We start from the raw sequence: 17,209 nt of genomic DNA, 5'->3' as shown, positions 1-17,209 counted from the left end.
CATCGTTGTCATCTCTCCAACTATTGCTTCTACGACTATCGCTCTACCGCTTAGTGATAAAGTAAAGCAATTACATGGCGATTGCATTTCATACAATAAAGCAACAACCATATGGCTCCTGCCAGTTGTCGATAACTGTTACAAAACATGATCATCTCATACAACAATTTATATCATCACGTCTTGACCATATCACATCACAACATGCCCTACAAAAACACGTTAGACGTCCTCTACTTTGTTGTTGCAAGTTTTACGTGGCTGCTACGGGCTTCTAGCAAGAACCGTTCTTACCTACGTATCAAAACCACAACGATTTTTCATCAAGTGTGTTGTTTTAACCTTCAACAAGGATCGGGCGTAGTCAAACTCGATTCAACTAAAGTTGGAGAAATAGACACCCGCCAGCCACCTGTGTGCAAAGCACGTCGGTAGAACCAGTCCCATGAACGCGGTCATGTAATGTCGGTCTGGGCCGCTTCATCCAACAATACCGCCGAATCAAAGTAAGACGTTGCTGGTATGCAGTATGACTATTATCACCCACAACTCTTTATGTTCTACTCATGCATATATCATCTACGCATAGACAAGGCTCTGATACCACTATTAGGGAATGCATTATTTCAAAAACATTACCTACGATCATGCAAGATCTATCTAGGAGATGCATAGCAACGAGCGAGGAGTGTCCATGTACCCTCGTAGACCAAAAGCAGAAGCGTTTAGTAACGCGGTTGATGTAGTCGAACGTCTTCACGATCCAACCGATCAAGTACCGAACGTACGGCACCTCCGTGATCTGCACACGTTCAGCTCGGTGACGTCCCTCGAACTCTTGATCCAGTTGAGGCCAAGGGAGAGTTTCGTCAGCACCACGGCATGGCGACGGTGATGATGAAGTTTACCGGCGTAGGGCTTCGCCTAAGCACTACGATGATATGACTGAGGTGTGTAACTATGGAGGGGGGCACTGCACACGGCTAAGAGAAACTTTGTTGTGTCTTTGGGGTGCCCCCCTCCCATGTATATAAAGGAGGGGGGAGGAGGAGGCCGGCCAAGGTGTGGCGCACCAAGGGGGGAGTCCTACTTGGACTCCCTGTGACTCCCCCGATTTAATCGTACACTAATCATACACGCAAACGTGTACGATCAAGATCAGGGACTCACGGGAAGATATCACAACACAACTCTACAAAAAAAATAAGTCATACAAGCATCATATTACAAGCCAGGGGCCTCGAGGGCTCGAATACAAGAGCTCGATCATAGACGAGTCAGCGGAAGCAACAATATCTGAGTACAGACATAAGTTAAACAAGTTTGCCTTAAGAAGGCTAGCACAAACTGGGATACAGATCGAAAGAGGCGCAGGCCTCCTGCCTGGGATCCTCCTAACTACTCCTGGTCGTCGTCAGCGGGCATCACGTAGTAGTAGGCACCTCCGGTGTAGTAGGAGTCGTCGTCGAAGGTGGCGTCTGGCTCCTGGGCTCCAACATCTGGTTGCGACAACCAGGTAGAAGGGATAGGGGGAAAAGAGGGAGAAAGCAACCGTGAGTACTCATCCAAAGTACTCGCAAGCAAGGAGCTACACTACATATGTATGCATTGGTATCAACTGGAATAAGGATATTATATGTGGACTGAACTGCAGAAAGCCGGAATAAGGGGGGATAGCTAGTCCTTTCGAAGACTACGCTTCTGGCAGCCTCCGTCTTGCAGCATGTAGAAGAGAGTAGACTGAAGTCCTCCAAGTAGCATCGCATAGCATAATCCTAACCGATGATCCTCCCCTCGTCGCCCTGTGAGAGAGCGATCACCGGTTGTATCTGGCACTTGGAAGGGTGTGTTTTATTAAGTATCCGGTTCTAGTTGTCATAAGGTCAAGGTACAACTCCAAGTCGTCCTGTTACCGAAGATCACGGCTATTCGAATAGATTAACTTCCCTGCAGGGGTGCACCACATACCCCAACACGCTTGATCCCATTTGGCCGGACACACTTTTCGGGGTCATGCCCGGCCGCGAAAGATCAACACGTCGCAGCCCCACCTAGGCACAACAGAGAGGTCAGCACGCCGGTCTAAACCTAAGCGCACAGGGGTCTGGGCCCATCGCCCTTAGCACACCTGCACGTTGCGAACGCGGCCGGAAGCAGAACTAGCCCCTTAATACAAGAGCAGGCTTACGTTCCAATCCGACGCGCGCCGCTCAGTCGCTGACGTCACGAAGGCTTCGGCTGATACCACGACGCCGGGATACCCATAACTACTCCCGCGTAGATGGTTAGTGCGTATAGACCAAATGGCCAGACTCAGATCAAATACCCAGATCTCGTTAAGCGTGTTAAGTATCCACGAACGCTGACCAGGGCCAGGCCCACCTCTCTCCTAGGTGGTCTGAACCTGCCCTGTCGCTCCGCCTCAAAGATCCACTCGCGGGTGCTCCTACGAGCCGACCCGTCTTTAATCACCACATGTATCAAGTATAAAGTACATAGTATAAACCCGCGATCACCTCCCGAGTGATCACGGCCCGATAGAATAGCACAGCAGACGGACAAGAATGTAGGGCCACAGATGGAAATACTAGCATCCTATACTAAGCAAGTAGGATTGCAGGTAAAGGTATCAACAGTAGTAGCAAGGACAGGCTATGCATCAGGATAGGAATAACGAAAGCAGTAACATGTTACACTACTCTAATGCAAGCAGTATAGAGGAGAGTAGACGATATCTGGTGATCAAGGGGGGGAGCTTGCCTGGTTGCTCTGGAAAGAGAGAGGGATCGTCAACTCCGTAGTCGTACTGGGTAGCAGCGGCGTCGGTCTCGGTGTCTATCGAGAGAAGAGGGGGGAGAAACAATAAATATATAAGCAAGCATATGCATAGTGATGCATGACATGACAAGTAACGACGTTAGAGGTGCCCTAGCGCGGTAGTAGGTGATACCGGTGAAGGGGGAAACATCCGGGAAAGTATCCCCGGTGTTTCGCGTTTTCGGGCAGAGGAGCCGGAGGGGGAAAGTTGCGAGTTTGATATGTTAGGGGGTGCGTGGAGAACGAACGGGCTGCGTATCCGGGTTCGTCTCGTCGTTCTGAGCAAATTTCATGTAGAAAGTATTTTCATCCGAGTTTCGGATTAAAAGATATGATTTTCTAAAGATTTAAATCATTTTCTGATTTTAATTATTTATTTTATTCCAACATTATCCAAAACAGTGAATGATGACGTCAGCATGACATCAGAGTGATGTCAGCAGGTCAACTGGTCGGTTGACCAGTCAAACCAGACAGGTGGGTCCAGTGGGACCCACATGTCATTGACAGGGTACTAACAGGGGGGGTTTTAGACTAATTAAACAGGTTAAATAAGGGTGGGGCCCAGTAGTCAGTGAGAGATTAGTGTATTAATTAGCTAAACTATTTAATTAACCAATTATTCTTTTTATTTATTTCGTTTATTGAAGTGGGGCCTATAGGTCAGTGAGATAGGGGCGGCCCAGTCAGCAGTTGACCCAGTCAACAGGTCAACAGGGGGCCCTGGGCCCACCAGTCAGTGGCCCAGGTGGTGGGACCCGCGGTGCCAGGTCAGCAGGGCCCGCTCTCGCCGCCGGCGACCAAAAGCACGGCGCCGACCCGCCGGAGTTCGCCGGAATTTGTGCTCAGGGCACGGATCCGCGCGTGCCTGGGCCCGTTCGAACAAGCGCGAAGACGCGCATCTAGTGGTGGTGGTGGTTCGTCTCGAGGTCGCCGGAGCTGTCGCCGGCGAGCAGAGAGGCGGACGTCGGGGCTCGGGTGAGTGGCGGGTTTCGTCTGCAGGCCACCAAAATGGGCGGGACCGGTCGCATTCGAACGGCAAGACGACGGCGGAGCGAATGGGGGTGGCTGCGGAGGCTGTGGTGGCCGGAGTCGAGCGCCACGGGCTCGACGGCGGCGAGGTGGTTCGGGCGTGAGGCGAAGACGGCGAGGCAGAGCGCTCCGGGGCTAACGGGGAGGCTAGGGCGGAGCTGCGCGATGCGCTGAGCACAAAGGGCTCGGCCCCGTGACCATTTGGTCACCGGAAACGCGTCGGCGACGAGATCCGCGGCGGGGCGTTCGGGTGCTACGGCGGCAGCTAGCTAGAGCGCGAGCTAGGGGGGGTAGAGGGCAGAGGGGGGAGGCAGTTCACCTAGCGGCACGCACGATGGCCGGTGAATGGGTTAGTAGTTGCAGGGGCGTCGCCGAAGATGAAGAAGAACGGCGGCGAAGCTTGTCGGGGCAGAGGAGGAAGACGGCGGCGTCGGGGGCGTTGCGGTGGCTCCGGTCTCCAATGGGCTGCACCAGTCGAAGCAGCGGACGACGGCGTCCCTTAGAGACACCGTGGGGCGGCGAGGTGGGCACGGTGGCCGTGGCTAGGCCGGAGCCATGGCGGCGGTGGCGCTCGGTTACGGTGGGGAATGAGGGGGGCGAGGTGCGGTGGATCTGAGGGGGAAGGCGCGGGGACCGAGGGGGGAGTGGGGCGAGTGGGAGGAGAGACCGAGGGGGCGCGGCGTGGCGACCTAATCCCCTCGTCATCGCCGGCGAGAGGGTGCGGCGGGGACGTGCCCCTGTTCCGACCCAGGTCGGGGGAACAGGGAAGGGAGGCGGTAGGGGGAGGCGGGCCGGTCCGGCCGGATGGGCCAGGTGGGTTAACTGGGCCAGATGGCCCAGGGGGGTTTGGGGGGGTTTCCTTTCTCTTTCTTCCTTTCTTTTCTTTATTTTTTTCTGTTTTATTTCATTTTAGAGTATTTAGTCTTTTACTAAAAATGTGTTTTCTGCACCATAATTACCTTGGTAATATTTGGCGCCCACCGAACATTTTCGACTTTAATTTTAAGTTTGAATTTGACGCGGTTTCGAATTATCCCGAGATTAGTAACAGTAATCGCAGATGACATGGCATCATTAGGAGAGTTTTACGGTAGTTTGATTACCCGGGCGTTACACTCCCGGTCCAAGTAGGATTCCCCCCCCCTTCCTATTCCAAGAAGGAGAAGGGGGGAAGAGAGGGAAGAGAAGGAAAGGGCCCCCCCAACCCTAATCCAATTAGGATTGGGCTTGGGGGTGCGCACCTCCACCTGGCCGCCGCCTCCTCTCTTCCACTAGGCAGGGCCGGCCCTGTGTTTCGGGAGGCCCTAGGCAAACTCGAGGACATGGGCCCCTATGTCCTAAGACCATATATATGTATATGTATCCATGATACATAGACATATTAAGACTAAACTTCCAACAACACGTCCTTAGTTTGAGATTTAACTATAATAATTTTTGGACAATGTCATATTACGACACAAATACTAAAAATATAGCAAAATGGAACTAAGATGACATGATTACCTTAAATAAAAACCAAATTTGACTGGCTCCATCGACAACAATAATACTCCGGTGATTCAAAAAAAGTTTCTTCGAGCGTTTCTTGATGCAAAATCATTAAGGGCACAATCAAGATCAACATTGTCAAGATATCATTCTCAATGCAGCACATAGCCAAGTCATTTAAACTGTCTTGCAACATAGTTGACCTCAAATAATTTTCCAATAGTTTCAGTTTAGAAAAACTTCTTTCACCTGAGGCTATAAGCACAACCACTGTTGATAGGATCCGATAGGCAAGGGAGACATTTGGATAGCAATCTACATCCATAACAAATTGAAGAATCTCGCAAGAGAAACATTTAGATAGCAATCTACATCCATAACAAATTGAAGAATCTCAAGCGCTGACATCAAACCATCTGGCAAAGTTACTTGCAACACTTTCAACTCACAGACAAAACCATCAAGATCAACATCAGATGAGTTATCATCAGAAAAAGCTTCCACAAAAGTAGTGCAACATTCCCGTAGATTGCTACCATCCAAGGACTTCAGATTTTTTTGAATTGAATAAAAACCCAAACACCTTTGCAAATTTCTTCAACTGCTCAAAGAGACTAGTCAATGAAAGAATTGTAGTGTCAACAATGACTAAAAAAATATGAAGAAAAGAGGATACAGAAAATGTCGACGGTTGACGAGAGGACGAAGTCGCAAAGACGAACTGACGAGCGACGAAGACACATGACAAGATCTTTGATTTGTTTCAGAAGCAAAACAAGCGGCCGTGGCGCCGTGCCTTGCGTCTGGCTGGCATGACGCTTCGCCATCGCTAGCTAGCTATCTGCAGGGCCAGCCCATCTCGTTTCTTTTCTCATGTATAATTGTTTTCATACCTATTTCTTGCTGGGCTATACTAACATGTATCCTACATCATGGGCCCCTTCCTGGCCTGGGCCCTGGGCCGTCGCCCCTCCCACCATACCCCAGGGTCGGCCCTGTCACTAGGGCACATGAAGGCCCATTAACCCCCCTGGGGGGAAAATGCCCGAGCCTATCCGAAACCATTCCGGTGTCCAAACATAACCTTCCAATTTATCAAACTTTATGTCTCGACCATTTCGAGACTCCTCGTCATGTCCGTGATCTCATCCGGGACTCCAAATAAACTTCGGTTCATCAAAACACATAACTTATAATATAAATCGTCATCGAACGTTAAACGTGTGGATCCTATGGGTTCGAGAACTATGTAGACATGACCGAGACACATCTCCAGTCAATAACCAATAGAGGAACCTGGATGCTCATATTGGCTCATATTCTATGAAGATCTTTATCGGTCAAACCGCATAACAACATACGTTGTTCCCTTTGTCATCGGTATGTTACTTGCCCGAGATTCGATCGTCGGTATCATCATACCTAGTTCAATCTCGTCACCGGCAAGTCTCTTTACTCATTCTATAATGCATCATCCCGTGACTAACTCATTAGTCACATTGCTTGCAAGGTTCATAGTGATGTGCGTTACCGAGAGGGCCCAGAGATACCTCTCCGATACACGGAGTGACAAATCCTAATCTCGATCTATGCCAACTCAACAAACACCATCGGAGACACCTGTAGAGCATCTTTATAATCACCCAGTTACGTTGTGATGTTTGATAGTACACAAGGTGTTCCTCCGGTATTTGGGAGTTGCATAATCTCATAGTCTGAGGAACATGTATAAGTCATGAAGAAAGCAATAGCAGAAAAACTAAACAATCATTATGCTAAGCTAACAGATGGGTCTTGTCCATCACATCATTCTCTAACGATGTGACCCCGTTCATCAAATGACAACACATGTCCATGGCTAGGAAACTTAACCATCTTTTATTAATGAGCTAGTCAAGTAGAGGCATACTAGGGACACTCTGTTTGTCTATGTATCCACACATGTATTAAGTTTCCGGTTAATACAATTCTAGCATGAAGAATAAACCTTTATCATGATATAAGGAAATATAAATAACAACTTTATTATTACCTCTAGGGCATATTTCCTTCAGTCTCCCACTTGCACTAGAGTCAATAATCTAGATTACATAGTAATGATTCTAACACCCATGGAGTCTTGGCGCTGATCATGTTTTGCTCGTGAGAGAGGCTTAGTCAACGGGTCTGCAACATTCAGATTCGTATGTATCTTGCAAATCTCTATGTCTCCCTTCTTGACTTGATCGCGGATGGAATTGAAGCGTCTCTTGATGTGCTTGGTTCTTTTGTGAAATCTGGATTCCTTTGCCAAGAAAATTGCACCAGTATTGTCACAAAAGATTTTCATTGGACCCGATGCACTAGGTATTACACCTAGATCAAATATGAAATCCTTCATCCATACTCCTTCATTTGCTGCTTCCGAAGCAGCTATGTACTCTGCTTCACACGTAGATCCTGCCACGACGCTCTGCTTGGAACTGCACCAACTGAAAGCTCCACCATTCAATATAAATACGTATCCGGTTTGCGACCTAGAGTCATCCGGATCAGTGTCAAAGCTTGCATCGACGTAACCATTTACGACGAGCTCTTTGTCACCTCCATAAACGAGAAACATATCCTTAGTCCTTTTCAGGTATTTCAGGATGTTCTTGACCGCTGTACAGTGATCCACTCCTGGATTACTTTGATACCTCCCTGCTAAACTAATAGTAAGGCACACATCAGGTCTCGTACGCAGCATTGCATATATAATAGAACCTATGGCTGAGGCATAGGGAATGACTTTCACTTTCTCTCTATCTTCTGTAGTGGTCGGGCATTGAGTCTAACTCAACTTCACACCTTGTAACACAGGCAAGAACTCTTTCTTTGACTGATCCATTTTGAACTTCTTCAAAACTTTATCAGGGTATGTGCTTTGTGAAAGTCCAATTAAGCGTCTTGATCTATCTCTATAGATCTTGATGCCCAATATATAAGCAGCTTCACCGAGGTATTTCATTGAAAAAATCTTATTCAAGTATCCTTTTATGCCATTCAGAAATTCAGTATCATTTTCGATCAACAATACGTCATCCACATATAATATCAGAAATGCTACAGAGCTCCCACTCACTTTCTTGTAAATACAGGCTTCTCCAAAAAACTATCGGGCTTAGAGGAAATGAAGAGATTGTTGTAAATAATTACACAAATTGTTTGTTGTAAAGGTTACACAAGACGACTTCATAATTAAAAAACTATCGGGCTATAATTTTGAAATAGTTTCAGAAAATGGACATAATTGTGGATTTTATAAATGATATAGATTGAGGCTTGAGAAGTCTTCAATATAATATAATCTAGATCGATAAAGGTTATTGATAGACTATGGTGTAGCTCCAAATGAAATTGACTATATGAAGATATAGTAAATGGACTATATAGGAGATATAGTGGACTATATGGAGATCTAGTGTTTCGATTAATGTAACACAAAATTACACAAAAAAACCCAGATTTTACTGACACAAGTAACACTAGGATTTGAAGAGTATCAGATCCAATGACAAAGGCTCTACCACTAGCAAAGCATGAAAAACACCAGCTAGCCATGGGTGTCAAATAAAACATGCAACTAGATTGCTAACTCTAGTGCAAGTGGGAGACTGTTGGAAATATGCCCTGGAAGTAAGAATATTTGTATTATTATATTTCCATATTCATAATTATTGAGTTTATATTCTATGCTAGAATTGCTATGATGCTAGAATATGTGATTCAGTGGAAAACTCATATGCACATGTGGAATGATAAATGGTTAAATAAAAGGTTCCTAGTCTTGCCTCTAGGACTAGCTCAAGTGTTGCTGGTGATCATGTTTTCCGGACCTTAGGATATCGTTAAGTGTTAAACGATAGTTCTAAAACAACATTGAGATTATGACGTTGGAAGAATGATCATATTGAATCGACCCAAACTTGTCTGTTATGAATTGAGTTAATATCGTCTGTAATCAATTGTAATAACATGGAGTGTTAACGTGTGATTTTGACCCTTAGACCATGAGAGTATCGTAGTCACTTATTACCATACAGTGGACTATGGGGTTGCTCAAACGTCACATGTAACACGATGATCATAACAACAACTTAAAAGCTCAGCGAAAAGTTTGACAAGGGACTAGATAGCTCGAGAGTGGGATTTGCTCCTTCGACGATGGAGAGATATTCTTAGGGCCCTCTCGTTGTGACGGCATCCATCGTTGTCTAGCCAGACACAGGTGACTACGTCACAGGGATGCTGGAACACAACAACGAGAAAGAAGAATAAAACCGGTAACGAGGATAACGGTATAGTGAACATGTGATGACTCAGGAGGATACCGATGCATCCCGAGTTTTGTGAAGTATCGCTAAGCAAAGGGAACATCACATGATAACCAAAGGTTCACTCGAATATCATTCGTGTGCTCATGAGGATCGATATGGACGCCACGGTCCCGCTGTCGGTCATTGAACGAAGGGGTTTTGTTCATGTCTATGATTTACCGAACCTAAGGGGTCACAAGCTTAAGGCAATCACGATATGCAGAGTGTTAGCGGGACAGGAGTGGTGAGAATATATTTGTGGATTTTTTTAGAAATATTTGAAATAGTTTCAAGAGGAACCGCGTTTCGGGGTCACCGGAATGGTTTCAGAGTTTATGGGCAATACCTGGTATTCCCAGTAATTAATATATCAGTGTAAAATGTTTCCAGTGATGTTAATATATATAAGGGTCTAATAATAATTAGAAGGCTTTTATATTTAAATTAATACCAACAGGCCTAAAAAGGCCAAGTGGTGGAAGGCAACTTGGCCACCAAAGCCCAAGTGGAGGAGGTGCCCCTCCTTATGGAAGGGGGAGGCCGAATTGGACTAGGGGAGGAGGAATCCTACTCCCCCTTGGTCGGCGCCCCAAGGAGGGACTTTCCCTCCTTGGTGGCTACCCTCTCCCTCCCCTCCAACCTATATATACTAGGTTTTTTGGCTCTACTGGACACACAAATTTTGGAGCCTCCTCTAGTTCATCTAACCCTAGTTCTAGTTGGTCCTAGTTGACTAATTAGAGTTTGGTCTAGTTCCTCTAATCCTCATAATTAGAAGCACCATGTGGTTCTAATCTCCTCCCTCTAATTCTCCGGCAACGATTAGCTCTGGACGGCGAAGCGTTGTCGGATTGTGAAGGTTGCACACTTGCAACCAAGTAGAAGGGTCGTGCTTTCGGTCTTTGGTTCGTGGGACTCTTCATGGGTGGTTCGCGGGATCGTTCATCGACAGTTCGAGGGACTCCAAGTACGATCTACACCGACACGCTCTTCTTCCACTGCAACTCAGTGACGGTAACGATCGTGGTCCCAACCCGTTATGCATCTTCATATTGATCTTGGTTGTGCGTAGGCACGATTTTTTTTGTTTTCTACTATGTTTCCCAACATTATGTAGCATTTTCATGTTTATTGTCTCAAGGTCATGTGTCTGTATTTTCATCTATTATTCATCTGGTACTATTTTGTTATTCAACTTAGTTTGTCATAGGCGAATATCTCTCAGTAGTATGCATGCCTCTGTTTCATGTTGTTTCGTGCTAGGAGTATTGTTTATCGTGTAGTGTCTCATCCATGTTGATAGTTTTGTTTCTATCCATTGTTACCATCTTTATCCTTAGATTATGTGTTATTACACCTATAATATTATCACCACTTTCATTAAATGTTTTGCCCAATCGTTGTGGCTCACTACTTAGTTTGTTTTCCGTTGTGTTGTAGAGATTTTAAGTTTCGCAAGAAATTTTAATCTCCCATTCACCCCCTCCTCTGGTCGATATACTCTCAATCCTACAAAGTTTAGGCCGTCTCTCGACTCTACTCCTTGGTCAAAGTTTGTGCCCCGAATTCGTTTGTGAGGGTTTGAAGCTCTTCGAAAGAGCTACCGATAGTGAGAGCGAACTTGAGAATTTGTTTTTCAAGGTTCTCGAGTACTAAGGTGAGGCATTTGTTATCATGGGAGCATTCCTTGTTCCTCACCTCTCCAACAGATATTAGCACTTCGCAAGAGTGTGAACTTCATATTACTTCTTCGTCTTCATCACTTTCGGTTGTCTCTTAACTCTAACTTTACATGTTGTTATGAATTTTTGTTTGTTTCCTTGTGTAGCTTGCTACCTTGTTGTAACACATCATATATATAGTGTGTATCACCTATTGCCAACTTAATTCTAAAATTGATTTTTTTGAAATGATTTATCTAAAAAATGGTTCATACAATTAGCCATTTGTCTTCACTATTGAGTTTATCTCGACGAAGGCTTCGAAACAAGATCACATGTTGACTTGTTTTGACAAAACAAAATTGTCGTCACTACTTGGCATATTGTGTCATCATAGTTGTCATTTTAGTAGTGAATGGTTGTCATGATGATTGTGTATAGTTACGTGACAATAACTTTTCATAATATTAGTCATTGCAATGTTATGTATAGTTGAAGAATTAGCATTCAAGTGTTAACAACAATTAAGTATATGTATCAACTCATAGAAGTATGAATCAAGTCTTTTAGTTGTGTATATCGATGTTCATCAAGTGGACAACTAAATTAATTTAATCTGATAACTAAATGGCTAATAATATGGCAAATAAGTGATACTAATCTAGCAAATTGGTAAGGGACGCGAATTTTGGGGACATGGTTCTACGTGAGTATCATATCCAGTTCGTGTGTTTGTGCCTTGAGATGTGTATTTAATATAGCGTTCTTTTTAATATGTAATAGATATGAGAATGGCGTTTTGGATCTTGGCCTCCATGGAGGCCGAATTTTTGAAAAACTATAAATTCAAAAAAAAAATGGTTTCAAAAAAATCTGATTTTTTTTGTACAAATAAGGATGTAAGGCATATGTGTGTAAAATTTCAGAATGAAATACGCTGAAATGCGACCTTTACAAAAAAGAAAAATTCATGGTTTAGGAGGATGAATAGTATCATGTGTTAAAAAAACCTCAGATTTGTCTTTTTGCAGTCCTCATTTCAGCGTATTTCGTCCTGAAAATTTACACACTTGTGGATTATGCCTTCATCTATCTCTATATTTGTTTTCAGAAGTTTTGAAATGTAAAAATATGAATTTTCACAAATTTTGAATTTTACATTTGGAGGCATCTATAGAGCTCGGCCTTCAAAAGCAATTTCTGAACAAATATGGGCTATACCGTAATGAATGCAAGTCTCAGGTTCATCACAGCTAATAAATGCGTGTAGTGTGGGTACAGTGTGTTCATTGCATTGCAGACATGTATCAATGCATGCACACCACTCAGTTTTATGGCACTTGTGATTAATTAGACTAGTCACAATGGGGAGTAATTTAGACTAGTAACATCACATTTTACTAAGCTATGTTACTATCTCCATATATAGTGGGTAGTAACATATGTGTGTTGTCATGTTATGGTTCATTTATTAGCCTATAGACTCATATTATCTTGGTATGTGCGATGTTACAGTAACTAGCTAAGTTACCACCATCACCTCTCTCATCATTAAATATGTGCCACATAAGCAAAATTATCTTGAAGAGTGTGATGTTACTAGTGATGTTACTCCCACTGTGGCCAGTCTTAGGTGGCCAAGCCTCCAATAATGTACCAGATGGTAAATCAAATGCTGACACGAAAAGCTTTATTCATAACGACTATGCCATGACACTGAATGGTATGCAGTAATACTCATATGCTAATTTGCCCTGGTTATTAGTACATAGCTAATAACTGGAACATGATTAGACAACTTTCATATGATGATTAGCCCTAATTTATCAACTGAGCACACGAACTTGAGTACACGACTTTCATAAAATACTAATGCATTGAACATCGACTGAGCACACGAACTTAGCTGCAACCATGACAAATTTGTTCCCAAGTATTTTGGTAATTAAATGTAGCTTGCATGTATTTTCATATCATAAGAAATTTGTGAGTTTATTTTGATGACTCTAATTAGTTTAGAAATGGGAATTATAATTTTTGGTTAACATCAAAAGTATGATCGTGAAGCTGACATCAAAACCAAAGCCGTGAGAAAAAAAACTCACTCACTCATATTCATGAGGTCTAAATATTCTATATAAGACGTGTACAAATAGCAATGCATGCACACTACTCATTAATCGACATACAATTTCTTATTATTATTAGTGGGGCGTTTTAAAATTCAAATTGTATTTTCCATGATTCGAGTTAATTATGAAAGAATGAAGTCAACCGATTTTTTGGGGGGTAAGAGATTGGTAAATGTAAGGATTTCAGTTGTAAATAAGTTGTCCAAAACATGTAACGAAACTAAAATACCTCACTTTTCAAATTGATGAGTGCTGGGTGGAAAGGGCTGGTGTGATTATGGCCAGTGTGTGGGCTTTTCAATGTATTGACTTGCTCCAAATAAACTGTACCCACATTTTTAACCTGGCCTGGACAAAAAGATGGCCATGGGTCCCGCATTTCGTTTACTGTCCACAACCCTCGCGAGACTTTTCTATGCTGATTGGGATCCTAGTACTACATAACACGAGCTTGCAATTTCCACCACCTCGTTCTGAACAGGTTTGATTAGTTAAGCATATGCATCCAGACCGACTGTTTGGTTGGCAGCTTGGTGCTGATAAGCTCCTTCCATGGAGTTGCGTCCCCACTGGAGCTCTATGGTATTTGGCTTAGAGACTAACATGAACGAGAGACAAAGGGGTGAGTAAGAAGTGATTAATATGGTGGACAGAACGGAAAAAATGAAGTCTGTCGTTAGTGCAAATTGCCATGGGCCAGCTGCTCCACATAAATGGAGTTACTCCATCTACTCCCTCCGTCCAGAAATACTTGTCATCAAAATTGATAAAAGTGGATGTAACTAGACATATTTTAGTTGTAGATACATCTATTTTCATCCATTTTGATGACAGGTATTTTCAGACGGACGGAGTATTTAACACTGCAAGTCCGATGCAGTTAATGGTTGTTAATACTATCATTATACAATGTTGAAGCATTTTATACACAATTATTGGTATGCATACTGCACACATCTTAGACTAGTCACAGTGGGAGTAACTTTAGCAATAATATCGAGTCCAACTCAGCAAATTTGCTTATGTGGCAATGAATTAATGAGAGAGGTAGTTTGAGTAACTTAGCTAGTTACTGTAACATCAGATGTCATAATGCAATATGAGTCTATGACCTAATAAATGATCTTTGCATGACACCACATTTATGTTAATACCCACTATAAAGATAGTAATATAGTCTAGGGATATGTGTATGTTACTAGTGTATGTTACTTTTCATTGTGGCTAGTCTTAGAGGAATGTGCAGTTAAGATTCCAGCCTCGCGTGGTACCATGTCCACTCGTGCATTTTCGATTGGTAAGTTGTTGATGAGGTGGCGTTGTTTGCATGGATAGATTAATACAAAAATAAAATGATGTGGCATTGTTTGCACGATAGATTAATGCAAAATATGAAACTTCTCAATACAAACATGACTTGCTGATGTCATACAATTTTGATTGTATGGCCATAGGTAATTAAGGTGATGTGAAAGCACACATGTGTAGAAAAATCTTGTAGTAAGGGCTAACTATTTATTTATTTTTAGGCTGGGGCTAACTATTTACATATAGAATACTCAAACACAACGGTATTAGCAGGTGCATCTTTCTCTGTGGCGATAAATGATCCTCTTCTTCTCGTCTAGATTAACACACCATAATAAATCTCAAGTGTAAGTCTAGCACACAGGGAACTAGCTGAATAAATAATAAAGAATTAGAATTGAAGGCACGAACAAGCCAACCACAATGCCATTATTCTATACCAGCAGAACAATGATGTTCATTTTCTGTAACAATTTACAACACACGTACAACTTGACTAATTACAGCAAAACTTTGTATTACTAAGCTTATACAGGGACTTTTGCCCTTGTCCCCTTGCTATACAAGCCCAACATAACTGAAAATAAAACATGGCATGAAAAACTGGACACAAATTTACAATCAACGAACCAATCAATCGAAATCAGATACCTAAGCTCTCCTAGGAACTACTCCTCAACGGCTTGCTATCTGGTATAAAAAGAATCACGCATACTGTACAACCTACAAACAGGAACTCCTGATTTATGCACAGCTGCCGAAGGCTCCACGGTGAGAAAAATAACTATTCCCCTCTTTGCAATAAAAACGCAAAGCCAGGGTTTTCACGGACAAACGGTAGCAAGTCATCATCAGCCATCTCAATGGTTGGCATTGTCTTTGTAATATCATCGAGTGAAAAAGGTATACTGCATTTGAGGAATGAAATGGTGAAACCATGAGCCATAAACATTAGAAGGTTTTAAGCTGAAAGATGCTATTTTTTGTCAAATGTAACAAACCTAGAATCATCATCTAGCAGTATAGAGAAAGTTGTGACAGTATTTGCTTCCTCACGCGCTGCAGCTTTCAAGCTTGATGCGAACTATAAATAGAGAAACAGAAATCACGTATCATTTAACAGTTCATTTGTAAATGAGAAACAAATCAATATTGTAGTAAAGACCAAATTGTGTTTTTTTTTAAGTGGAAGTGGATGAGGGTTGCCACATAAGGACATCCTAGGAGGTCATGATATTACTCTCGCCCCAAGTGCACTCAAGTTCAGAGTCACATGATTAACTTCAGAGTTCTGAATAGATTTGGGGCTTTAGTGATGGTATGATCGCATCCGACCAAATAGTATATGAGGGTACATCATCTCACCTCTGCTGAAATAGTGTTTGAACCATTGACGTCATCCAAGTACATACCAACTATGCGCTCTAGCTGCTGTATGCTGAGGGCCTGAAAGAATTCATATACAAATATTAGAAGTACAACTTATAGGGGTAAGGACTGGCAGTGGAAGAATCTTCCTTTCTTATTAAGAAAAGAATGTCAATCAAATCAAATACTTACTTGGCACACATCAGCACGTATCTCTCTTAGTGTTCTCATTGGCTTAAGAGAAATCACCTGGCAAAAGTGAAAAATAGGAATAAAATGTATTTGTGAATAAAACACTATTGGGGAATTAATATTCGGTAAGTTAAAAAGAACGCGCACCAAGAAATCAACAGCCTGTCTGATATGCTTCAATGCCTCCCAGGCCGAACCTGCAAACTGCATCAAATACAACAGATAAGCCAATAGCTTTGGAAAATCCATTTGTAAACAGGGAAGTGAATACCTCTCGAGTAGCATTATCAGACCAGTGTTTTAGCTCAGCTAGTCCAGCTTTGACATATTCCCCGTTGCTAAATGAACAGCACTCACGCCGCAAAAGGAGCCTGTTTCCAAGGGGAAGATCTTAAGAGAAGCTTATACATATGTGAATACATGAGGCTAGGACAAAGTGTTCAACCTGTTAAATAGCTGAACATCAATCAGTGAAAATATCTGTACGAACAATTTATGCACCAAAATTGATGGGACCTGCAAATTCAACCAGATAAGACAAAATGCATTCAGACAATTTTATGAACAGATACCATGGGTCCATGATCATTTTACACCTACATGGTTCGCCTTTAATACATCCAAATAGTTGGCGAGGACTTTCACGATGCTTAACCAATGTGCTAATTGGTTCTGTTGTCCCAAGCCATTTGTATTGCTTTTTGCCAGATTTGAGTGAGAAGTTCGTGGATCCTGAAGAGATTCAACATTTAACCATCTTTAAATAGAAAACGATGAAGCTTCTTTAATTTTCTTCCAAAAAATGAGAGCATGTAACAGCACCTGGATGCACAATTCAAGTAAAGGGTTTAGTTCCTTCTTCACGCTGTCA

General features: G+C 43.0%; 1 protein-coding gene across 11 annotated transcripts in view; it reads right to left on the bottom strand.

Annotated features, from left to right (window-relative positions):
- Positions 1–15,175: 15,175 nt before the first annotated feature.
- Positions 15,176–17,209, bottom strand: part of LOC125544390 (myosin-17-like) — a 26,154-nt gene continuing 24,120 nt past the window's right edge. For all 11 annotated transcript variants that reach the window (XM_048708057.1, XM_048708058.1, XM_048708056.1 and 8 more), the window contains 5 exons: positions 16,486–16,542; positions 16,339–16,395; positions 16,144–16,224; positions 15,780–15,862; positions 15,176–15,686 (listed from right to left, as the gene is read on the bottom strand). In XM_048708057.1, the coding sequence (XP_048564014.1) occupies positions 15,563–15,686; positions 15,780–15,862; positions 16,144–16,224; positions 16,339–16,395; positions 16,486–16,542 (402 nt within the window). In that variant the 3' untranslated portion in view covers positions 15,176–15,562. The remainder of the gene's footprint in view (positions 15,687–15,779; positions 15,863–16,143; positions 16,225–16,338; positions 16,396–16,485; positions 16,543–17,209) is intronic.

Source organism: Triticum urartu, chromosome 3, assembly GCF_003073215.2.
Source record: "Triticum urartu cultivar G1812 chromosome 3, Tu2.1, whole genome shotgun sequence".
NCBI lineage: Eukaryota > Viridiplantae > Streptophyta > Magnoliopsida > Poales > Poaceae > Triticum > Triticum urartu.
The sequence above is the reverse complement of the archived record's forward strand: the minus strand, read 5'-3'. Positions and strand labels throughout refer to the sequence as shown.